Genomic DNA, 21,646 nt, shown 5'->3' on the forward strand with positions numbered 1-21,646 from the left:
ATTAGGTCCTGGGGCTCGGTAAATAAGAAAAATAGTACGAAGCAAAAGAGAAAAAAGCTCGGTCTACGGGCCCGAAACCTGCGGCGCGCATGTTTGACTTTGGAGCCCTGCGATATGCTCCACAGGGCCTGACAAATGGACGTCATGCCAATTTCCACGGCCGTGCCCCGTCTGCTGTCTTTCCCTCTCTCTTCGTGCGTCGCTTTTCTTTTCTTCATCACCTCTTTTTTTCTCCTCGTCCTGTATTTTTCTAATACGCCTTGCTTTTTTCTTCTAGTATACACGCACACCTGAGAAGAACCGTCAAGAAGGACAGCAAAACAGCCTGAGCATGAGCGACAGCTTTGTTATCAAGGTCCGGCTGGCGTCGGGCGAGCTGGTGAACCTCCAGCTGCCCAGCGAAACCACGCTCATCTCTGAAGTCAAGCGGCGTCTGGCAGAGCACACACAGCTGCCGGTGCAGCGAATGAGATTGCTCTTCAACAGCTCAATTCTAGCCGACGACCAGAACCTCGAGTCATACGGTAAGTAGCTGGCTGAGTGATGAGAGGGGTGGGAGCTGGCCTGGGCTTTTCTATATACCGCCGTGCTCTAAATTCGCCTCGTGAAGGAAAAAAAAAAGTAGGTATCGAGCAAAACTCGGTGCTACGACTCATTCAGCTGGCAAACAACGAGTCTGCCGCACGCGATGTCAGCGGCATTCGAGGAGCCAACGCACAGCGTCGGAATCCGGCCGCCCAGGCAATGAACAACCCGATATTGCAGGTAAGAAGCGGCACTTGGATGAGGCCACGCAATCCCTTTGCAATCGCCATCACCTACCAACATGCATATCTCCTGTGCGACTTGTAGACGATGATGTCCAACCCGCAGTTTGCACAGAGCATGATGAACATGCACCCGCAGCTGCGCCAGGCGATGGAGGAGAACCCCGAGCTGCGGAACATGATAACCGACCCTGAGATGCTCCGGCAGACGATGAGCGCTGCGTCCAACCCGATGCTGATGCAGGAGCTGCAGCGCAGCAACGACCGAGCGCTGGCAAACCTGGAGGCCATGCCCGGTGGCCTGGCCCAGATCCGCCGCGTCTACAACAACTTCCAAGAGCCGCTGTCGCGCGCTGCCATGGACGGCCCGAACCAGTCGCTGGATGCGCTGAACGCACGGCGGGCGCGGTGCTGGGCGTGACGATTCCTGACAAGAGCTCAATCAATACATCACCGCTGCCCAACCCGTGGGCACGCCGGCCCAGCAGGGCTGCTGCTGCCCCTACCAGGCCGTCGGCACCGCCGGCATATGCGCGCCAGGGCCTGCACGCGTCGCTGAACGACCAGGTGTCCCGCAATGCCGAGCGCTTGGCGCGGCTCAATCTCTCGAGCCCAGGCAGTTCGGCTCAGCAGCAGGCGTCGCGCAACGTCATGGCGCAGAACCCGCTGGGACTGTCGTCGTACCCGCCATCGGACACGCTTGGGCTTTTCCCACCAGGGCTCCGCCTAGTACTGGCGGAATCCAGCAGCAGCAGCAGCAGCCAGCCGCCACGGATGAGCAGCATGTACATGACCAATCCCAGTGCTTCTGCATCTTCCTCTGCCACACCGGCACCCGTGCAGCAGGCATCCGCCAATGCAGCAGCCCCTGGACACACAATCTCCGAGGCCGAGCGCGCGTCGCTGCGCCAGCGCTTCCAGAGCGAGCTGGACCAGCTCGAGGAGATGGGGTTCCTGGACCAGGACAAGAACCTGAGGGCATTGTCGGTCACCAACGGCGACCTGAGTCTTGCCCTGAATCTTATTGCCGATAATGACGATTGACCATTTTCCCTTTTGCATTTTAACGCTCTCTTAGCCTTTCTCTATGCTCTCCAAACGAGATGAATATGCCTCCAGTCCCCTCCTCTACACTGTACATGGCCAGCAGTCACAGAGTCACCGATTTTTATTCTCTAAACCCCCAAGCATCATCCCCCTACTGGCGCGGAGCAACGGCGGGCTCCCAGCTCTCGTACTTTGGCTTGACCGTGTTGTACGTGACATAGGCCTTCCTGGTGCCAGTGTAGTTTTCGTAGTGCGGGAACGCCATCCACTTGGGGCGGCACAGGTACTCTGCGTCCTCCTCGGCAGTGGCCTTGGGGATCTCGTCGGTGACCTTGTGGAGCCAGCCACGCCATCTGGGCGGAATCCTGCTGGCATCGACATCAACGGCTCCTGCCGGCGGGGATGACCCAGCGCTCGCGGCCGTAGCGCTCAGTCGGGTTCATGAAGTAGCGGTTGCCGAGCTCATCAGTGCCGACGTGGGTACCCCACTTTGCGTCGTCGAGTTTGCGGTAGATCTCAAAGTTCTGGCGCGGCGAGTTTTTGAGCGAGAACTTAATGAAGCGTGCGAGAGACATTGTAGAATGTAGGCTGAATTGAAGAGACCCGGTTCAGAAGACAAGGTCTGAATTCGAAAAGCGAGGGGTTTGGCGCAGGCAGGCCTTCACTTATCTGGCTGATCCTGGCGCCGATAATCGGCTAATCCGCGCGTCGAAGGCTCCAAATGCTTCACACAAGTACCAAACAGCGATCGCACCGCCCGTTGGCCGCAGGAAGGGAGCCTTCACCTCCATTTCCGCCACGGTAAACGGCATTTTGGCTCAGCCTGTAAAATTTTCTTCTGCTCCGTTTCTGCCACACAGATTTTTCTCTACCTTTTGCGCGACATCCCTCCCTATGGCTTCAGCACTGTCGTCGCGGCGTATAGTGGGCCTCCTTCTGCTGCTCTGCGTGGTGTTTATCTGGGTCGGCTCGTCGTTCCTGGTCAGCAACCTGTTTGGCGAGCAAGACTTTAACCACCCGTTTTTCATCACATACCTGAACACAGGCACATTCTCGTTCTACCTGGTCGGGGCGTACTTTTCGCGGCGGCACTCGCACGACCGCATCGGCCAGCGCAAGCGGTCAGCGAGCGAAGAGAGCCTCAGCTCGCAGACAAGCGAGGAGGGCTCGCCATTAGTCAGCGATGGGCAGCCGGCACAGCATTCCCACGCACCACCACTCTTGCAGGCCAAGCTGACAGTGCGCGAGACGGTGCAGCTGGGAGTCAGCTTCTGCATGCTGTGGTTTGCAGCAAACATCACTCAGAATGCGTCTCTGGCATACACGACAGTGGCCAATTCGTCTATCTTGTGCGCGACCTCGGGCCTGTTTACGCTGGCAATTGGCGCAGTTGCAGGCGTGGAGCGGTTCAACGCGATGCGGCTGGGAGCGGTGCTGGTGAGCATCATGGGAGTGTACAGCATCATGCACTACGGGGCCGACCCGGCGGGCGTGCAGGCCATGCCGCTGGCATGGTTCGGCGACCTGCTGGCACTGAGCAGCGCATTCCTGTACGGCTGCTACACGACGCTGCTGAAGCTGAAGATCGGCGACGAGTCAAGGCTCGACTCGTCGCTGTTCTTTGGGTCGGTCGGGCTGGCGAACATTGTGCTGCTGTGGCCCGGGTTCTTCCTGCTGCACTGGCTGGGCATTGAGACGTTTGCGCTGCCGGGGTCGGCGAGCCTCTGGCTGATGATCCTTGTCAACGCGCTCATCGGCACGTTCCTGTCGGACTACCTGTGGCTGATGGCGGTGCTGATGACCTCGCCGCTGGTGGTGACGCTGGGGCTGTCGTTGACCATTCCGCTGAGCATGGCCGGCGATATCCTGTGGAAGGGCGTTGCTGTTGGGCTGCCGTACTATGTTGGCGCGGTGATGATTTTGGCAGCGTTCATTGCGGCCAACCTGTAACCAGATGTGTCCCAGCAGAAATTTGCTCAATCACGCAAGTGCGCCAAGTGGGGGAACAATTTTGCCCCCTTTTTATCCCGCTCCCGCCCGATTTTCTCCCTTCTTCCCTTTGCTTCTCCAAAAGCTGTTTTTTTACTCGTAGTTTCTGTATTTTTGACCCCCCCCCTTTTACGCTCTCTGCAAGCACTTTACCTTTTGATAATGGACCTGTTCTTTGGAAATAGCAGCAAGGCAGCCGCCCCACCAACCGTGAGCATCCGAATCGAGGAGCGGATAGTCAGCAAATCCGGGCGTACCGAGCGGCGACGGCCCCTGTCAACAACCAATGTGCCTGCATCAGTAGGCCGCAGCACCACCACCGCCAGCACCGCCAGCACCGCCCGGCGGTCCAGCCACCCACACACAGTGCGGCAGACGAGCACCGAGCGCGTGTCTCCTGTAAGGCATGCGCAGTCGCCGCTTAGCGGTGGCGAGATTAAGCGGCGACGCACATCGCATGCAACCGACCCAACGAGCAGGCGCAGCCCGCGCGACTCAGCGGCAACTGTCAGCCGTGGACGGGAGCGCATTGGGTCGCTGCCTGGGTCGCCTACGCCGAAGCGGCGCGGGTTCGACGAGTCGCCACCACAGAGGGCGGCGAAGCGGCGGCTGCAGGTGAAGAGCAGCAGCGGTAGTCCGCCTGCAGGCGGGATCGAGCGCAGCTGCAGCGTCCCAGCAAGCCTGGGCAATCTCAAGGTTGCCGAGGCGCCAGCGCCAGCATCGCCGGTGGCCGGGAATGCAACGGAGGCGGTCAGCTCGGTGGATGCGGTCCGTCTGAGCGAAACAGTCTACGGAGAGTACTTTTCGTGGGCAGCATCGCGAAAGACACACCCGGTGCAGGTCGCCCTGCACTTGCCGGCGCCGGGGGCCACCGAGGAGTTCTCGCTGCTGATGCCCAAGGGCTACGACCGCGACGCCGAGGCCAAAGACGAGTACCTGCCGGTTAATGACCTGATGCTGACAGTATCGATGATTGCCAGCTATCTGGTCGACTCGGAGTCGTTTGAGCAGCGGGTGTGCGGCGACAAGGAGAACGGCATTGCGCGGCGGCTGGAGCGGGCGCGGAATCGCAAGAACGGCGAGGACTTTGTCGAGGCCGTGGCAGACTTTAACGCGCTGCTGGATGCCGAGCAGACCAAGGGCAATGTCCGGATGCGGTTTGGTGCGGGCGAGATCCCGGCTGACCTGGCGATCCACGTGGTGGAGCAGACGTACAACCGCGTGGTAGCGCCGACGGTGGACCTGCTGCGACAGTACAAGGCATTCTCCAACAACGTGTATGGCGAGATCCTGCCGATGCTGATCAGCGAGTTCATTGAGCGGACAGGCATAACCCACGACTCGGTGTTTATCGACCTTGGCTGCGGAATCGGCAACGTCGTGCTGCAGGTGGCAGCGCAGACCGGCTGCCATGCATCAGGCATCGAGATCATGAAGGTCCCAGCGCGGTTCGCCAGGCGGCAGGCAGTTGAGTTCCGCAACCGCATGCGCCAGCTGCAGTTCAGTCACGGGCAAGTGGACATCTGGCGCGGGGATTTCTGCGAAGCGCCCGAGATCACACGACTGCTGCCGAAAGCCGACGTGCTCCTGGTGAACAACTACGCGTTTGACAGCGCACTGAACCAGAACCTGCTGCAGATGTTCCTTGATCTGAAGGAAGGCACCCGGATCATCTCGCTGAAGCCGTTTGTGACACCCGACTACAAGATCAATGCCCGGAACGTGCAGGCACCCGAGAGCATCCTGGCAGTCAAGCGGTACCAGTACTGGAGCCAGTGCGTCAGCTGGACCGACAACGGCGGCGAGTACTTTATCCAGACCGTCGACCGGTCCCGTGTCAAGGAGTTCCTGGCCAGCCGCGGCATGGCCTAGCACAAGCGTCTGATAAATGCACAAAGGACAATAAAGCATGAGCTGAAGTAGTCAGCACCCACAACGAACAAGCGCTTTGATGGCGATTACGAGGTAAATCGGAAACCGGGCGAGTGGCGCTGCACCACAACAACCCGTGCTTTTTCTTCTTCTTCCTCTTCTTAGTCTTTGTTGGCATGTTGAACCGCGACCTGCACATCCGCTACTTCAAGCGCTGCCTTGAGATGCTGCCAGCAGCTATGCAGTCGCTGGACGCAACGCGCATGATGCTGGTGCAGCTGAGCCTGGTGGGACTGGCGGCGCTTGGCGCTATCGACGAGGCACTCACCAGCAACGACAGGCACGGCATCATCGAGTGGATCTATGCGCAGCAGGTGCCAGCAAACGCAGACAACAGCAACGCCAAGTACCGCGGCTTCCGCGGCAGCAGTATGTTTGGCCCACACGACCAGATCGAGTATATGCCGGCCAACTGCGGCAACCTGGCAGCCACGTACTCAGCACTGAGCGCCCTGGTTCTGCTGGGAGACTCGCTGGAGCGGGTCGACAAGAAGGCAATTATCGGCGTCATGCGCGAGCTGCAGCAGGAATCCGGCTGCTTCTCGCCCCACCCGCACACGACTGAGCGCGACCCGCGATTCATCTACTGCGCGTGCGCTGTGTCCGAGATTCTGGGCGACTGGTCTGGGGTCGACAAGCAGGCTGCGGTTGCGTATATCCAGAGCTGCATGTGCTATGACGGCGGACTCACACAGGTACCGTTCCAAGAGTCCCATGGCGGTCACGTCTACTGCTGCGTGGCCAGCCTGGCGCTGATGGGCCGCTTGGATGCCATCCCGACGGACCGGGTGCTGCGGTGGGCGCTGTATCGCCAAAACGATGGCTACAACGGCCGTGTCAACAAGGACCCTGATGCGTGCTATGCCTTCTGGGTCGGCGCGGCCGTGGAGATGCTCGGCGGCCACGAGCTGATTGACAGCGACGGCACCTTCGGCTTCCTGATGACGTGCCAGAGCAAGTTTGGCGGTGTTGGCAAGACGCCCGGCGACTACCCTGACCCGCTGCACTCGGCGCTGGGCCTTGTCGGGTACTCGTTCTGCCGCCCTGAGCAGCTGCAGGTGATGTCACCAGCCCTGCTGCTGCCACTGCCGCTGATGGAAGCCCGCGGCATTGGCGCCAGCCTATAAATAGGATGCTGGCACTGCTGCTTGCCAAGACAACCCTGCTTCTTTTTTTCTGTCCTTTTAACACCCTATTTAAGCCAAGCTGTCGCCTCTGGGAATGAATGCCGCAACCAATTTGACCCGACCCCAGCTAGCAACTATCTCTCTTGTGTCCTTTTTCCTCATTTCCCTCATTCTATACATCCCCTACACGAACAACGGCACTATGCACCGCCCGCGCAAAATCGCCTACTATCCGGCATGGGCCATCTACGACCGCAAGTTCAACCCCGCCGACGTTCCCGTCGAGCGCCTGACTCACATCAACTACGGCTTTGCCAACCTCGTGAACAATAAGATTGCGCTAGGCGACCCCTGGGCCGACGTCGAGAAGCCGTGGCCCGACACTCAGTACCAGCCTGGTGACATCAAGGGCAGCTTTGGCGAGTTCAACAACCCTGCCAGCCCGGTGCGCCGCCGCAACCCACATCTGCGGTCCATCATCTCTGTAGGCGGATGGACGTGGTCGGCCGGCTTCTCAAAGATGACGTCGGCGTACGAGTCACGCATGGAGTTCATCCGGTCCGTGGGCGAGTTCCTGCAAAAGTACCAGTTCGACGGAGTCGATATCGACTGGGAGCATCCCGTTGAGGGCGGCATGGAGGGGAACCCACATTCGCCAGCCGATGCGACTAATTACGCCCACCTGCTGTACGATCTGCGCACGCACCTGGACTCGCTGCCGCCCCCGCGCTTCGGCCGCTACGAGATTAGCATCTCGACGTCAGCCGCACGCAGCGTCTACAGGCACCTGGATCTCGCCGCCATCGCGCACGTTGTTGACACAATCAACATCATGACATACGACTATGCTGGTGCCTGGTCGCCCACCACTGCGCACCAGCAGAACCTGTTTGAGTCATCGCTGGCCTCCTCGGGCATCACCGGTGACACGACCGTCTCTGACTACATCCGCGCTGGTGTGCCTCCTGAGAAGGTTGTCCTTGGCATCGGCTTCTACGGCCGTGGATTCGCCCACGTCAAGCACGAGCAGGGCCGTGGCCCAGTGCCAGGCCTTGGATGTCCCTTCTCGGGCGTCCCCAAGGGCACGTGGGAGGATGGCGTCTTTGACTACAAGGCGCTGAGAGCAGACCAGATGCTGGCCAACTCATCATATACACCGTACTGGGACGACCGCGCCCAGGCACCGGTGCTGTACAGCGAAAAAGAGTGCGTGCTGATTACCTTTGACGACCCCGTGTCAGTGAGCTGGAAGGCCGACTATGTGCTGCGCCGGCGCTTGGGCGGTGTCATGATCTGGGAGATCACCCAGGACTACAACAGCGAGCTGCTGGCCAAGATCTGCGAGTACCTGGGCTAGGCCAAAATCATGTAATTTTTTGCATGCCAACGCGTGGATTAATTATTCACGCCACCCCCGCCAGCGAATTTTTGCAGAACCGCCTGGAAATATAAGCATGCCCTGCCCCCTTGTCCGCCTGGGAACGACACGAATCCCATTTCTCCTTCACTCCCCTCTCCTTTGAATACACTCTACTCTCAGCAAACACCATGACCCGTGGAAACCAGCGCGAACTTGCCCGTGCCAAGAACCTGAAGAAGCAGGCCAAGGCCGGTGGCAACAAGAAGGACGACGGTATATCGTTCAAGTCGAAGCAGGAGCACGATGCGGAGATTATGCGCCAGAAGCAGGCCGTAAGTAAAGACGAACGAGACAAATCGCATGAGGGGTTTATTTGAGCGCGGAATGGTTCTCTAGCTAAACATGGTCTGCTTTCTCTGTAGAAGGCTCAGGCGAAGAAGGAGGGCAAAGCATAGCTTTTGCCAGGCGAAGTAGGCACCAACTATCCTGACCTCGCGAGCCCTGTTAGTCTGTGTTGGCTTGGCTCTTGCCGTGTCGATATGCCTACACCTCGAATTATTTACAAAAAGAATGTCAGCCTGAAGAACCCTCTTCGTGCTGCTGTTCGACCCCTTCCGATATACTGCATATATAACCTCCCCTTTTTTTGGTCTGCCAAGTTTTTGCATTCTTGCAGTGAAAAATAAACCATTCACTTTATGCAATGCTTTCTTTCGCTGTTCCGAATTCTTACCTGGTAGTATCCTGCGTAGTATCCCGCATAGTACCACGACATGTTGAGCCGGTACAATGCGTCATCCTCTACAAGTAGAACATTCACCTTTGTCCATTAATCCGGCCCCAGTCACGCATAGCTTGAACCCAGCCACTGCTTTTCCTTGCAGAAGACGGCCTACACTCAAGACCAGCCAACTCCTCCTCCTGCAACGTACCTGACGCCGGTGGCTCTGGGTTTGACACTTGCCACCCGCCATATTCGCACTGAGATTCTCCATGGCCTTCGCTTGCGCTTTCTGTCCGTGCCCGCTTGGTTGTCCGACCCGCATCCACTTGCTCAATGTCCTCCACTGCCTTCCACTCCCCCACCTTGCTTTCTGTCTGGCGTCGCTCCTCGGCCGCCTGCTGATCGCCAAGAACGTTTGCATGCTGCTTGCGGTAATCTGCGATTGTGCTGTCCCATGCCTGAATCAGCTCGCTGTCATCCCATGTTCCTTGGCAGGAGACGATCTCAGAAACATCGACCTTGGCTGTCTCCTCTACGCTGCTAGGGGCTGGTTCGGACGTACCCGCCTGCCCTGCCTCCTCCGTCTCCGAAAACAGGTCATTGTAGCTCACTATCTGCCGTTTTGACATTTGCCGTTGAATGAAGTTAGGGGATACTTGGTCACGAGAGGCAGCGGTGTGATGTATGAAGTGCGGTTTTATGCTGCAATAAATAACATTATCCAAAACACCGAAATGGCTGGAATGCCACATATCGACAACTATGGTTGCTGGGCTTTATGCATGAACTCGATCAGGCTTGGCTCTGGATATTTTTAGAACTCTAACCAATCCCACTCGGTAACGGCTGGATGCTATTCCAAAATACCCTTGGCCAAGAACTCCATATCTCATTCTATCCTTCCAGCCCTTTGGTAGGGCAATCCGACAGATTTGGCTCGTGCGAGACCAGTTTGTTTGTGCCACACTGCCTAGAAAATAAAGAGCCAGAGCCGACCTCAGGAATGCTTCTACCTGTTAACTTGGGGAATGAGTGGTTATAGAATATATGGAAAAATAACTTCTCAAATTGACTGAGGGGAAGAAGGAAGGCTGGTCGTCTGTCTGGGCCTTTGTACGTATGCGTTTCGGCCTTGTCTATGATGGCACAGGGGGACTCCGGACCCCGAATGTCAACACATACAATGGCTGACTGAAGCTTTTGTTCCAATTCACTTTCATACTCTACCCCATTATTGCCTGAGTTAGAAATATAGACCATCTAGTTAAGACTGGGCTAGGCTGGTGGACTCTTACGGTTTCGCTGTGCATTTCAAACACAATATTCCTTTGAAATACAAAGCCTATTTAGCAAATACAGATTCTAGATATTACTTTCTTTCGCTGAAGGACATCTTGTACTATATTTGTGAGTTACTGTGATTACCATCTTAGTCAACATGTCAACAAGAACTTTCATATGCTATACAGTCAATGCCCCCTATCTCTCCCTGTCCAGCAACAGGGGTTCTTATATTCCTCTCCAAGCAGCTGATTTATATGGAGTGTCATTGTTAGCTAAGCTTGTGATATAACTAGGAAATTATCATCTGTACTCAACATAGATAAATAGTTCTTGTCGGCCCCTAGCGGCAATAATCCTACTAGCTGTGGTACAGCCCACTGCATCCTTGTTGAATATACCAGCAGTACTTGATTCAGAGCATTTGAAGTTTTAAATTGGTGCCCAACTTTGATTAATTGAGCACATCATAGGTAATGATAAATAATATTTAAACCTCACGCTCACCGATTTGTTGATAATCTCAACTATAAAACATAGCACAGCCTTTCAGCGTAGTATTGTGGTGATCACACCACAGTCACTCAAAGCCAATGCTTATGCGACTCAGCCGATCACAGATGATGAGACCGATTCATCACCCCAGGCTAGGCCACATAGTTAGGGCTATAAAATAGACACCGGATCACTCCAGGAGTGACTCGGGAGGAATCATCTCTTCTTGTTTAATAATATTAACTGTCCCTATCAATTGATTAGTGCCTGGGCGAGTAGACGAAGCTCATGACCTTTAAATAGGGTCGCGACATTGGTAGCATCACCTAAGTCCCTTATTCTGTCCTCAGAACTATTGTCTACGTCCACTCCATTTTTTCAGCACCATGAACAACAACGCCAATGCCAGTACTAACGCTAACCCGACCTCTGAGCAGCAGGAGGCCCAGTTAAACCAACTCCTGCAGCTGCTGAACGAGCATCCTGTCCTGGGCGATCGTCTCGTGGGCTATATCCAGCAGAGGATGGACAGCCAGAACCAACCAGGAGCAGTGACAGTCCATGCCAACGAAGCACCGAATATTGAACCATACGACATGGTGACGTCGAATGTTACCTTTAAGAATTGGGGAGATAAATGGTCAGCGTACATGGACACAATGCAATCTGGCACGTTGCCTCAAAAGGCGTTGTACTTACGAAATGCAGTAGTCGGACAGGCCAAGACGATGATCGACGTGCACTTAAGCCGACACCCGGGGCGGCAAGCTTTGATCATGGCCACACCGGCGTTCTTCATTGCAGAATTCGACTCAATGCTTTCGCGTCCTGACCACCTGTATGTCTTCCGACACCGCTTGATTGAGCTGAACCAGCGGGGTAAAACTCTACAGCAATATATCGCGGCGGAAGCAGAAATCGTAGGCGGCAGCGATATCGCAGACGTTGAGCGAATTTCGTATTTCCTGCATGGGCTGAATCCTAGTCTCTATAAAGCGCTGGTTTGGAAAGCGCCTACTGAGTTTGTAGAAGCACTACGGCTAGTCAACAATGCCGATGTGTTAGAACAGACAGCAGCAGAGGCTACGGGGTTGCAGCCAGCAGCAACTGGCGTATCCAGTCTGCCAGATCAACCAGAACCAATGGAAGTTTCTGCGGTATATACGAAGGGTAGCTCGATCATTTGGATCAAGGTCGGTTCCGTCTCGGTACCCTTAGCCAAGGACCACCCCACATGTAAGCAATGGCTACGTGCACAACGCCGTTGCTTTACTTGCGGTGATCCTGGTCATGTCTCGCAGAACTGCACCAAGAAGCCGGGAAAAGGTGCAGGGCAGCAGTGACGGATTCGCTGTTGCCCACACCAGAACTGCCAGCCCTGAACTTTGACTCTCGCGAGCCAGAGGGGGAAGGCAGGTCACCCGCAGATGATCTCGACGAACATGTTGATGACACTAATCAATTGATAGGGACAGTTAATATTATTAAACAAGAAGAGATGATTCCTCCCGGGTCACTCCTGGAGTGATCCGGTGTCTATTTTATAGCCCTAACTATGTGGCCTAGCCTGGGGTGATGAATCGGTCTCATCATCTGTGATCGGCTGAGTCGCATAAGCATTGGCTTTGAGTGACTGTGGTGTGATCACCACAGTATACAGACCATTTCGCTAAACAAACAGTGGCATGGCTTCAACAAAATGAGAGACAGCTGTGAACTGCCGGTGGATTCGCAGACCACAGCAAAAGCAAAAGTTCCGCAACGGGGAATCGAACCCCGGCCACGACGGTGAGAGCGTCGGATCCTAGCCACTGGACCATTGCGGATTTGAGACGCTTTCCCAAGAGAATCGTCTTTCAAGCTGTCATACTCGCAGTACTTAAAAGGAGTGAAGGAGAGGCTTGATCAGTGGGTCGATTACCAGCACTGACTGGATCGGTCATGAAGGACATTGTAGTCGCTTGTCTCGCTTTGTCTTACTTGTAACGCTTTGTCTTGCTTGTAACGGTCCTGACTTAATAACTTGGAAAACTAAATAGAAATATAACTCAGTGAACTGTTCCTTAATGAGATCATATACTAAAAAGTTGGCAATAAAACTAAAAGTTGCTCACTGCTCACAGCCATATTTATACTCATTTGGTGGGATGGACTTCGGCAAATGGAGTATAATACATGCTATTATCAGCTGCCGGGCGCCCACAGGATAGTGCTCCTACATCCAGATAGAGCCAATCTATGCATATCGGAGGTCATCTGTTGGTAGATGTCGGGCGTTAGACATATATCGAATCCATTCGCGGGAGTCAACTTGACCCGCGATAGTCAGGGATGGTTAGCACAGATAACGGAACAGCGGCAAAAGAACGGAGGTAAAAGAAACAATTTGGTCCAGTTGCTTTGTGTAACCATGTCATGATCTGACCATGGACTGATTACGACATGACAGCTATACTCGTAGTGTTTAAAAGGAGTGAAGGAGAGGTTTGATCAGTGGGTCGATTGCCAGCACTGTCTTGGTCGGTTGCGAAAGACATAGTAGTCACTGGTCCCACTTGAAACGATATCCGTGAATAAAGGGTTACAAGAATAATAATAAAAACGGTCGCGGGAATATAAATATCCTGGTGAAATGGTAAACAACCAGGCTCTTTTCTCTCATTCGTGGAAACCTGCAAGGTAGTCTACGATTTCGATTGTAGCGGCCTTGGCTAATATCTTTGGATACCTCAATAGAATAAATCTCAGTAAAACTATTCTTTATGAGATCATATTCTGAAGAGTAGAAATTAAAACCAAATGTTGCTCGCTGCTCATGGCTTTATTTATACTCGTTCAGTGGGATGGACTTTGGCAAATGGAGTATGCTACTTGCTGCTATCAACCACTGGGAGACCACGGGATAGTTCTCCCACATTCATATAGACCTGATGTATACACATTGGAGGCCATCTGTTGGTAGACGTCGCGAGCCAGACACATCATAATAAATCTATTTATGGGTATCAGCTCGACCTGCAATAGTCAGGGGCATCAGCACTGATAGCGGAACAGTAGCATTTGACAAAGGAGAGAAGAGAAGTAATGGAAAAAGGGAATACAAATAGAACCCTTGATGTGTAACCATGTCATAGTCCAACTATGGACCAGTTATGGTATGACATTTTTTGCTCAACTCGAATAAATATGAAAGTAATGAAGTCTACTATCAAGATTAAGACTTGGGTCAAGATAACATCATATAAGTATAAGGTACTACCTATAATATAAACATAAGACTCAGCACACTGCTTTATTAATAGAACAATTCTGCTCCTTATATTCCTCTTAGGGATCTAAATATAGTAATCACTATAGGAGGTTATATAGGGTTACTTATCTACCTATCTACTTATCAATTATTTTAGCATATTATAACTTCTAGTACTTTCAGTGAAATAGCTAAAAGCATTTCTATTTTAGAACTCATTTTTAAGTATATAAACATTCTAGATATAATATTTAGTAATATCAATACTAAAAATAACTAGTAGCAAAAATCTTTTCAGAAAATGATTATTTAAATATATAACTAAGTACATTACAAATTACTAAAATTTACAAGTTCAAGAATGACCCCTATAATACCACTAATTAACTATTTTATTTATGGTCAAAATATATAAATGCTAGCTAAGTTTGATATATTATTTTATTTACCTCACTCCTCACAACTTTATTCTAGTAAGTCTAGTGCATCATGTAAAAAAGTATATTTAGTACATTTTTAACAAACTGGATAAGTAGTATAAACTACAAAGCAAACCTATAACAATAGTATAAGTAACTATATCACATAGACTAGTGGAGCACAAATAAGATCTATAGGATTTTTTTTTATAAACTACATGGATAATAGTAATGATGGCATATATGTCATGCCGCTAGGGTGGTTCCGACTCACCCAAGGCGGATTACTCACTGAGAGTGGCGCAGCTTTATCCAGGGCCATACGCGGCTTAGATGAGGGCTCAGTATGCGCACTCGGCGCTTGCTTAAATACCCCTTGCTGGCTCCTAGCAGCAGGGATTCCTTCTGGTTTTTCCAATATATTTTTGTGAACGCTTACTTTTGGTTTTATCAGCACATTTACAATCATCACTAGGAGAACACGCTACCTAGTTTCCTCTTCCCTGACTATTGACCTAGGTCGTTTTAGGCACGCACCGTATTATTGAAGTATATTTTGTGGGCTATGATGAGTGCTGACAGAAGAAAGGCACCTGGCACCACATATATGTTGTGTTAGAATAACTAATTTCCAAAAAAGCCTTTGCTCTATGCACTAAATAACTAATATAGCTTCTGTCTTCATTAGCTCATGCATTTGTTGATACTAGTCTGGTGGGTATCCCCGATTGATGGCATGTATTGGTACGTTGTTGACATATTTCAATATCCTATTACTGCCACTAGCACCTTCTTATACTCCTTTACCTATATGTTCAATAATTGGTCATGCCTCTCAAGTAGTACTATAAATGCTCGCTATTCACTGCCTCGCGCTCATTTCTTCAGTTTTGCATGTGCCATTAGATATTTTGCCTTTGTAGCGACTCCTTAAGACCAGCTTCCTGCTTCTAGCTTACCTATGGGCTGCGATATTCGCCTTCATACGCATTATCACTATGTGCGGAATACCAAACCAAACAAATTATAGATTTAGGACCAGTATTTCGCATCCTCCTTTGTTTTGTACACCACCTCTCCTCAAAACTATCGTTATCATTGCGTTGGATACTATTATGTTGGTTCTAACGAAGGGGGTGGTTATATTCGATGGTACTTGTTATCATGCAACATCAAAGCTTTCTAGTATATGGCGTGCATGCGGCAATTTCCATATACCGCCCGCACCCTTGCCAATTACCAATTGCCAATCCCCACCAGTGCGTGTTTCAACAATACCTATCTCGTAGAAGATATTTGATTTGAAATATAGACAACAAGGTAAGATGTGGAGGGTGGACTTGGAGGACGAGTGTTGGAAATTGAGTATTAAATATTGGAGGAAATGGAAAATGGATGGCTTGCGACACAACTCAATGCATGCTGCTTTGGCCCATGTTGATTCCAAAGAACCGCACCCGGTGGAACGCCGGTAGCTTTGCAATGAGAATGATGAGCAAGGCGGTGAAATTGATGATGAACGTCGGTACGTCGTAGTTTGTGTAGTGCGTGCTTATAAGGAACCTACAGGGAAGCACGGAGAAAGATCATCAGTGTTAGTTGTAGGGATTCTACGCAGAAACCTCTGGTCTCTTTTTCAGCGCGGACATGCCACAGGTCCTGCACTACGCACATGCTAAAATGATTCTCGGGTAGCCCCAAATAGGGGCAATTCCGTTGCATGTCTTGGCACGCAATACACTAGGGAGTGTATGCATATCCGACGACTCGTCGGTCGACACTTACACAATAATAGGGACCACGGTCAGGAACTTTTTTGTCGGGGTATATTGTTCGCCGTTGTCCATCTGCTCCCACAGCGTCAGGTTGTCGTACTCGCCCTGGTTGACCTCGAATGGCGTGCCGATGATGCCATGGAACATCAGGTACTGGAATAGGCAGTATGACAGATTCGTCAGTGTCCAGCTCAGCTCCGGCGTTGACCATGGAATAACGCCAAATACAAACCGGAAGACGATAATAATCACAATGTTGGTTGTCCACGAGCCTACACACAAGAGCTGCTGTTAGCACGGCTGGTGCTGTTGCGTCTGCCCAGGCACTATTGGCGTAGTCCTGTCCTTACCTTTGTGATTGACCCAGTGCGAATTGGGATTGACAGAGAATTCGTTCAGATTAGCCACAGAAGCTACGCGCTGTACAATAGTCGGCATTTGTTTAGTGGCTCTCGAGCACGCAACACGCTGTTAATAAAGAAGCAAAGGGAACGAGTGGAAGGGAGAGAGGGGTTTGCTGTCTGCGAAATGCACGTTGGCAGAGGGGGGGAAAAGCTGCTAATTCTACAAGCGAGTAATAAAATAGTGAAGCGAAGGCAAAAGGGCTGCAGCAAGGGGCAGGGGGCGAAAGGCTTGAGAACACGGCTTGCTGAGCCAGCCTGCGTTTTGTGGTGAACAAGGAAAGCTCCACCAACCAGAATATTAACACGCAATGCGCTCTCAGCTCGCGGCCCAAGGCTGGCGCCGAAGGACAGCTCTGCGCTGTTCCTGCAGCTCTTGTTTACAGGAGCGGGTTGCCACACTTGTGTGATGCAGCCCAAATCCGGCTGTTTCCCACCAGCCACGTCAGGACTGGATCGGGTTGGTGCGATCTCCAAGGTTTTTTCCTTTTCTCCTCTGCTCCGAAATTCGCGCTTTCCCAATTTCCACACTCTATTCTGCTTGCACCAGACGGCAGCCCTGCAGCCACTGTTCGGCCATCTAGTTCTAGCAGCTCTCGTGCCGCCAGAACCGACGGCGCTGAGCGAGGATGGCAGGCGGTCTTTGGCCGCAGCGCTATTGGAGCACGCTATACAGAGTCCGCTTCGATCCGCAACCTCCCCAAGCTGGAGTTTAAGGGTAACTTGTGTTCGTGGTGAACGGTCGGGGGAAAGCAACAGAGGAAAAGTGCTCCTCAGTGGCTTCAGACCTTGTCCGAGAAGGCAGACGCTAAAAAGGTCATTTATCACATTCTGTACCATGCCCTCGCGGCCCAGTCACTCAGCTCATCTGTGCGCTCCTAGGCGGCTCTTCCAAATGCGGACTCTATGGCTGCATGCAAGAATCCGTCTGGCCAGGCGGAAAGAGACTGTGCCTTGATATGGGGAGGGGCGGACGAAGAGTTCGTCCTTTCCGATGGGGCAGCTCTTTTGTGCCTCGCCAGAAGGAATTTTCTAACCCCTCGTGTGTCGTGCTCCCGCTGCAGGCGTCAATTGACGGCTGTATCTTTCTGAGGATGTGGAGAATCGCACTGATGCTTGCTTGCCACGGGTGAGGGCCCTCTCCATGGTGGCCTTCTTATCTAGTGGTGACGGGCTAGTGTAGACCACGTAACCATTCCTGTTCCTTTGTGGGCATTCCGTGGCACAGCCCAGTGGGCCGTTCGTGCACGTTCTGTCGGCGGACAGGTGTCGGATCCGGCCGATTCCTGGAGTGTCTTGTTTTGCTACGCGTCCTCTCATTCCTGGCGTGCATTTCCTCTCTCGGCCCCACTCTGCTGCGAGGGATGCGCAGGCATTTTGGCCGAGTTCGACTGAATGTCGATTGCGTAGGGGGCTTGCGATTTACTTGTGCGTGGAAAAGGCTTCTGAGAGGAAACGCACTGACGTCAGACCGAGAGTGAGCGGCCGGCCTCGTAGGACGATCGGAGCTGAGGAGTACATTACGTAGTGTGCTCCTCCCTGTTCTGTCTTCCGAAAGTTGCACGAGGGTGTGGGCCTGTGTGTGCTGGATGTCGCAAGAGCTAGTGAGGGTTTTTTCTTTTGACAATTCTTTTTTGTTTTTCTTCTGGCGTTCCCTCAGCTCACGCTGTCTCGTGTCCAAGTGAACTTTCCAAGGGATGGATGGGGCAGTGACATGTTCATTTCCTGGACAGCCCGCCAAAAAAAAGCAACCATGTCATCTGCCTAGCGTGTATTTGGCTGGGACGCTGGGATCGTGAGGTGCAGAGCGGTGCGGAGCATGGTTTATGTGCTTTTTTGTCGTCCTTGGTCAAGGCCTGCTGGCCGTCGTTTTCTCCTCCACTCCTCGGTCCACTGGGCTTTGTTTGGATGACGTCCGGTGCTTTCTGATGGCCACTGTCTAGTTCTGTGGGCGCAGTTGGTAAAGGTAGGATTGCTGGCACTTTGAGGGTCGGGCAGAAGGGAATGTGTCCGTTGTGAGCAGAGCGTGGGTGGCCGAGAGCAGGCGCGTTGCACTTTTCGAGCCGACTTGTCAAGTGATGAAGAATGCTTCCACAGACGAATGCTTGCGGGCGCAGCATCTGCAGTACCATATTCTCAGGCTGTCTGGCAAACTGGGCTGCGATTAGCTCGTGGGCTTGGTTTACTAGGTCTGTCTTGGAAGGAGCGCAGGAGTCTTCAGCACATGGTCGTGCGTCAGGTGTGGGATTGCCAGCCTTGCGGTCCTGCACCTGACCTTGGTTTGAAGCAGTTTCTGATGACATACTCGGCTTGAGAAGGCATGGCCTTGAACAATAATGGCCAGGAGCTGCACGGCGACGCTGCTCAAATGAGTGCAGATCCTGGCTGGTATATATTAAGAGCAGTGTTTTTGTTTTTGCTTGCTGGCTCCTGGCTGGCATCCAGATTCAGTCTCTTTTGAAGGTGTTAGGAAATGAACGAGGGAGGAAATCGCACACCCCCCTTATGGTTTCCGAGCAATAGTGTGGATACAAGGTAAACAAGAAACAGGAAGCAGGAGCGGACCAAAGACCACCTTGTCCCGGCAATCCATTTGGTTAAAAAATGGATGCATTGCACGATTTGCGGGTTCACGAGCAAGTACCATACACGAACAGTTTCTTATTTGGAGCCACAGCCGGAGCCTGCGTTGTTGGCTACAGCACCTCGTTCATTTTTCCTTTTCGCCTCTTTTCCATAGCCCTGTAATATTTTATTCAAACTAATATTTTTTCTCTACGCCAAGCGCGACAGACACATTCTGAGGAAAATGGACTCAGCAGAACACGCACATGTGCCCGACTGGCTGGAGCTCCACGACCCGCAGACAGGCCGGGTTGTTTATGCCAACACAGTATGTAGACGAGACGCACGGGTGAGGGGGAGGACTGGAGGCGTTTGGTGGGAGGCTCTAACAGGCTGTTATTGGTTTTAGGCAACAGGCGAATGCAGCTGGGCGCGGCCACAGAGCACGATGTAAGTAGGGGAGGCATTCTGGCAGAGGAGAGCTTTATTGCGTTGCTTTTTCGCTAAGCAGGATGGCATTGTTTGCTGTAGCAAACCACGAGACCCAGCTGGCGAGTGGTGGGAGCTGCAGGACGAGGAGACCGGGATCCCGTACTACTACAACTCGCGGACAGGCGCAACCGAGTGGGATCCACCCGGGCACGCAACGGTCGTGCCATTCCACGCGCTGCTGGGGTCGTCGGTGGGCAAACGGCTGTCGATGGTGGTGGCCAGCCGGGCATCGATTGCGTTCAGCGACGACCAGGTAGACCCGCTGGTACGTAAGGCGTCGCGTGCATCGCTCCGGAGCGTCGAGGGGCGGGTGTCGCGCAAGAACTCGCTGGCAGCGCACCACCGCAAAAACAGCGCAGCGGGCGGCGGCGGCTCATCGACACTGAGCCCACAGGTAACGGCCACAGCAGTGGGCGCGCGGTCGCCATCGATTGCGCAGGCACAGGCGCGGCTCGAGTCCGGGCGGCGCGGCGGCAGCGCAGCGGCTGATGCGGAGCGGCAGAAGAAGCGGCTGTCGAATCAGCGGCACAGCCAGTCGGAGACGGCGCTGGAGACGCTGAAGGAAGCAATGGACGGAGGGCTCCGGATCGCCGAGGAGGAGGATGGGGCGGAGCAGCGGTCGGGCGACAGCGACACCGACAGCGTGGCGATGCGGTATGCGGTGAGCCAGCAGGGCCGGCGTGTCACGGAGGTGAGCTTTGAGGTGACGCAGGAGCCAGCACGCATGTCGGAGCAGATTCCACGCAAGGGCAGCCGCGGCCGCCCGCGCGAGCTCAGCGAGGTATCGGGCAAGTCGGCGTTTGAGCCGAGTCGCAGCATGGCTACGCTTGGCTCGCACCGCAACCGCAGCATGCCGTCGATCCGCCCCGACCGTGCGCTGTTCGGGATGCGCGCATTTGCTGCAGCGCACTTTGCTGCCCAGAAGCGCGGCTTCCTGCGCCGCAAGGTGCCGGTGGAGGAGCTGATTTCATACAGCGCCGAGCCGCTGGCGCGCCCGCTGATGAACCTTCCGCGCGAGCTGAACCGCGACGCCGCGCGCAGCTTCGCCATCATCCAGTGCTTCATGCGCGATCTCGAGGGTGCCATGTCCGACACCGATCTGTTCTCTGAGGTGCTGTGGCTGGCGAACCAGGGCATCCGCCACCAGCTGCTGCGCGACGAGGTCTTCTGCCAGCTGGCAAAGCAGGTCACTGGCCATCCGAGCCACGATTCCGCCGAGCGCGGCTGGGTGCTGATGGGCGTGCTGTTCTATGCCTTCCGCCCGTCGCAGCTGCTGTTCCCGCACCTCGAGGTCTTTGTGGAGTCGGCGCAGCTGGAGTCGGCGAACCTCAAGCGCTTTCTGCTGTTGCAGCTGGGCCGCATCAAGCGCACTGGCAGCCGCACCACGCCGATGACGAAGGAGGAGCTGCGCCTGGCGCTGCTCGTGCCGCGCCGCCCCCTGGTGTTTGGCGGGTCGCTGAAGGAGATCATGCAGAACCCCGAGCTGGTCAATGCTGAGGGCCGCCTGCCCCGCGTCCTGGAGCTGCTGACCGCCCAGATCACACGTCTAGGTGGCGAGCGCACCGAGGGCCTGTTCCGCGTGCCCGGCGATGCCGATGCCGTGGCTATGGCGCGCCTCATGATCGAGGCTGGCCAGCAGACCGACTTTCCGAATCTCCGCGATCCTAATGTGCCCGCGTCGCTGCTGAAGGAGTGGCTGCGAGACCTGGCTGACCCACTGATCCCCGAGGTGCTCTATGACCAGTGTATTGCGCGCTCTGGCGACCGCAAGGCGTCCCTGGAGATCCTGAGCGCCCTGCCCGAGGAGTCGTATTGCGTCGTGGACTTTTTGCTGCGCTTTTTGAAACATCTGCTGGATCCCGAGATCGAAAAGTTGACCAAGATGGACAGCAGCAATCTGGCCCTCGTGTTTGGGCCCTCGTTCCTCAGGAACCCCGTCAGCGACCTTAAAGACGTGTTTGCGAATTCATCCGCCGAGCAGACATTCTTGCTGACACTGCTCGAGTCGTTCCAGGGATGAAT

The 21,646-nt window shown here is 53.8% G+C and overlaps 13 protein-coding genes and 1 non-coding gene across 14 annotated transcripts; 9 read left to right on the forward strand and 5 right to left on the reverse strand.

Moving 5' to 3' along the window:
- The first annotated feature begins 264 nt into the window (after positions 1-264).
- Positions 265-722, forward strand: DL89DRAFT_268377 (uncharacterized protein). The gene has a single exon (XM_040887900.1). The coding sequence runs from the start codon at positions 332-334 to the stop codon at positions 530-532; it is 201 nt and encodes a 66-aa protein (XP_040742343.1). The 5' UTR covers positions 265-331; the 3' UTR covers positions 533-722.
- A 133-nt stretch (positions 723-855) lies between these two features.
- DL89DRAFT_224716 (uncharacterized protein) lies at positions 856-1,188 on the forward strand (the record flags this gene model as incomplete). The annotated part of the gene is made up of 1 exon (XM_040884708.1): positions 856-1,188. One exon carries the CDS (start codon positions 856-858, stop codon positions 1,186-1,188), a length of 333 nt encoding a protein of 110 aa, XP_040742344.1.
- Positions 1,136-1,884, forward strand: DL89DRAFT_179712 (uncharacterized protein). The gene has a single exon (XM_040883879.1). It carries the CDS (start codon positions 1,419-1,421, stop codon positions 1,809-1,811), a length of 393 nt encoding a protein of 130 aa, XP_040742345.1. The 5' UTR covers positions 1,136-1,418; the 3' UTR covers positions 1,812-1,884.
- Positions 1,885-1,965: 81 nt separating this feature from the next.
- Positions 1,966-2,389, reverse strand: DL89DRAFT_293798 (uncharacterized protein; the record flags this gene model as incomplete). The annotated part of the gene is made up of 2 exons (XM_040890429.1): positions 1,966-2,145; positions 2,222-2,389. 2 exons carry the CDS (start codon positions 2,387-2,389, stop codon positions 1,966-1,968), a joined length of 348 nt encoding a protein of 115 aa, XP_040742346.1.
- Positions 2,390-2,438: 49 nt separating this feature from the next.
- DL89DRAFT_179714 (thiamine-repressible mitochondrial transport protein THI74) lies at positions 2,439-3,865 on the forward strand. The gene has a single exon (XM_040883880.1). The coding sequence runs from the start codon at positions 2,709-2,711 to the stop codon at positions 3,762-3,764; it is 1,056 nt and encodes a 351-aa protein (XP_040742347.1). The 5' UTR covers positions 2,439-2,708; the 3' UTR covers positions 3,765-3,865.
- Positions 3,866-4,643: 778 nt separating this feature from the next.
- Positions 4,644-5,675, forward strand: DL89DRAFT_224482 (histone-lysine N-methyltransferase, H3 lysine-79 specific; the record flags this gene model as incomplete). Its single annotated transcript, XM_040884690.1, has 1 exon — positions 4,644-5,675. A coding segment is annotated over one exon (1,032 nt), but the record flags the coding sequence as incomplete, so codon positions are not given.
- Positions 5,676-5,851: 176 nt separating this feature from the next.
- Positions 5,852-6,862, forward strand: DL89DRAFT_318318 (protein geranylgeranyltransferase-like protein type I beta subunit; the record flags this gene model as incomplete). The annotated part of the gene is made up of 1 exon (XM_040891099.1): positions 5,852-6,862. One exon carries the CDS (start codon positions 5,852-5,854, stop codon positions 6,860-6,862), a length of 1,011 nt encoding a protein of 336 aa, XP_040742349.1.
- Positions 6,863-7,064: 202 nt separating this feature from the next.
- Positions 7,065-8,219, forward strand: DL89DRAFT_224500 (glycoside hydrolase; the record flags this gene model as incomplete). Its single annotated transcript, XM_040884691.1, has 1 exon — positions 7,065-8,219. The coding sequence occupies one exon, from the start codon at positions 7,065-7,067 to the stop codon at positions 8,217-8,219; it is 1,155 nt and encodes a 384-aa protein (XP_040742350.1).
- A 139-nt stretch (positions 8,220-8,358) lies between these two features.
- Positions 8,359-8,767, forward strand: DL89DRAFT_268379 (small edrk-rich factor 2). Its single transcript, XM_040887901.1, has one exon. The coding sequence runs from the start codon at positions 8,411-8,413 to the stop codon at positions 8,597-8,599; it is 189 nt and encodes a 62-aa protein (XP_040742351.1). The 5' UTR covers positions 8,359-8,410; the 3' UTR covers positions 8,600-8,767.
- On the reverse strand, positions 8,379-9,658 carry DL89DRAFT_268380 (uncharacterized protein). Its single transcript, XM_040887902.1, has 3 exons — positions 9,155-9,658; positions 8,956-9,023; positions 8,379-8,765 (listed from the first exon to the last, which is right to left on the reverse strand). The coding sequence occupies exons 1-3, from the start codon at positions 9,573-9,575 to the stop codon at positions 8,727-8,729; spliced, it is 528 nt and encodes a 175-aa protein (XP_040742352.1). The 5' UTR covers positions 9,576-9,658; the 3' UTR covers positions 8,379-8,726.
- A 2,818-nt stretch (positions 9,659-12,476) lies between these two features.
- Positions 12,477-12,548, reverse strand: DL89DRAFT_t105. Its single transcript has one exon. It is a non-coding gene; the product is annotated as a tRNA-Glu (tRNA).
- A 2,951-nt stretch (positions 12,549-15,499) lies between these two features.
- On the reverse strand, positions 15,500-16,809 carry DL89DRAFT_247523 (ORMDL-domain-containing protein). The gene is made up of 3 exons (XM_040885128.1): positions 16,517-16,809; positions 16,177-16,438; positions 15,500-15,954 (listed from the first exon to the last, which is right to left on the reverse strand). Exons 1-3 carry the CDS (start codon positions 16,602-16,604, stop codon positions 15,804-15,806), a joined length of 501 nt encoding a protein of 166 aa, XP_040742353.1. The 5' UTR covers positions 16,605-16,809; the 3' UTR covers positions 15,500-15,803.
- Positions 16,810-17,993: 1,184 nt separating this feature from the next.
- On the reverse strand, positions 17,994-19,336 carry DL89DRAFT_180089 (uncharacterized protein). The gene has a single exon (XM_040883885.1). The coding sequence runs from the start codon at positions 19,006-19,008 to the stop codon at positions 18,286-18,288; it is 723 nt and encodes a 240-aa protein (XP_040742354.1). The 5' UTR covers positions 19,009-19,336; the 3' UTR covers positions 17,994-18,285.
- Positions 19,337-20,348: 1,012 nt separating this feature from the next.
- On the forward strand, positions 20,349-21,644 carry DL89DRAFT_224813 (RhoGAP-domain-containing protein; the record flags this gene model as incomplete). The annotated part of the gene is made up of 1 exon (XM_040884716.1): positions 20,349-21,644. One exon carries the CDS (start codon positions 20,349-20,351, stop codon positions 21,642-21,644), a length of 1,296 nt encoding a protein of 431 aa, XP_040742355.1.
- Between the last annotated feature and the right edge of the window lie 2 nt (positions 21,645-21,646).

This window comes from Linderina pennispora (genome assembly GCF_002104995.1).
Source record: "Linderina pennispora strain ATCC 12442 chromosome Unknown DL89scaffold_9, whole genome shotgun sequence".
Taxonomy (NCBI): Eukaryota; Fungi; Kickxellomycota; class Kickxellomycetes; order Kickxellales; family Kickxellaceae; genus Linderina; species Linderina pennispora.

Excerpts from the sequence above, each read along its gene's own strand:
- DL89DRAFT_268377 (XM_040887900.1), top strand. The coding sequence starts at position 332 with ATGAGCGACAGCTTTGTTATCAAGGTCCGGCTGGCGTCGGGCGAGCTG.
- DL89DRAFT_179712 (XM_040883879.1), top strand. The coding sequence starts at position 1,419 with ATGGCGCAGAACCCGCTGGGACTGTCGTCGTACCCGCCATCGGACACG.
- DL89DRAFT_179714 (XM_040883880.1), top strand. The coding sequence starts at position 2,709 with ATGGCTTCAGCACTGTCGTCGCGGCGTATAGTGGGCCTCCTTCTGCTG.
- DL89DRAFT_268379 (XM_040887901.1), top strand. The coding sequence starts at position 8,411 with ATGACCCGTGGAAACCAGCGCGAACTTGCCCGTGCCAAGAACCTGAAG.
- DL89DRAFT_268380 (XM_040887902.1), bottom strand. The coding sequence starts at position 9,575 with ATGTCAAAACGGCAGATAGTGAGCTACAATGACCTGTTTTCGGAGACG. Across the intron at positions 9,024-9,154 it reads CCCAGAGCCACCGGCGTCAG|AGGATGACGCATTGTACCGG; the intron begins GTACGTTGCAGG and ends TTCTACTTGTAG. Across the intron at positions 8,766-8,955 it reads ACTACGCAGGATACTACCAG|GCATATCGACACGGCAAGAG; the intron begins GTAAGAATTCGG and ends TTCGAGGTGTAG.
- DL89DRAFT_247523 (XM_040885128.1), bottom strand. The coding sequence starts at position 16,604 with ATGCCGACTATTGTACAGCGCGTAGCTTCTGTGGCTAATCTGAACGAA. Across the intron at positions 16,439-16,516 it reads GCACTGGGTCAATCACAAAG|GCTCGTGGACAACCAACATT; the intron begins GTAAGGACAGGA and ends TCTTGTGTGTAG. Across the intron at positions 15,955-16,176 it reads ACCGTGGTCCCTATTATTGT|GTTCCTTATAAGCACGCACT; the intron begins GTAAGTGTCGAC and ends GCTTCCCTGTAG.
- DL89DRAFT_180089 (XM_040883885.1), bottom strand. The coding sequence starts at position 19,008 with ATGCCAGCCAGGAGCCAGCAAGCAAAAACAAAAACACTGCTCTTAATA.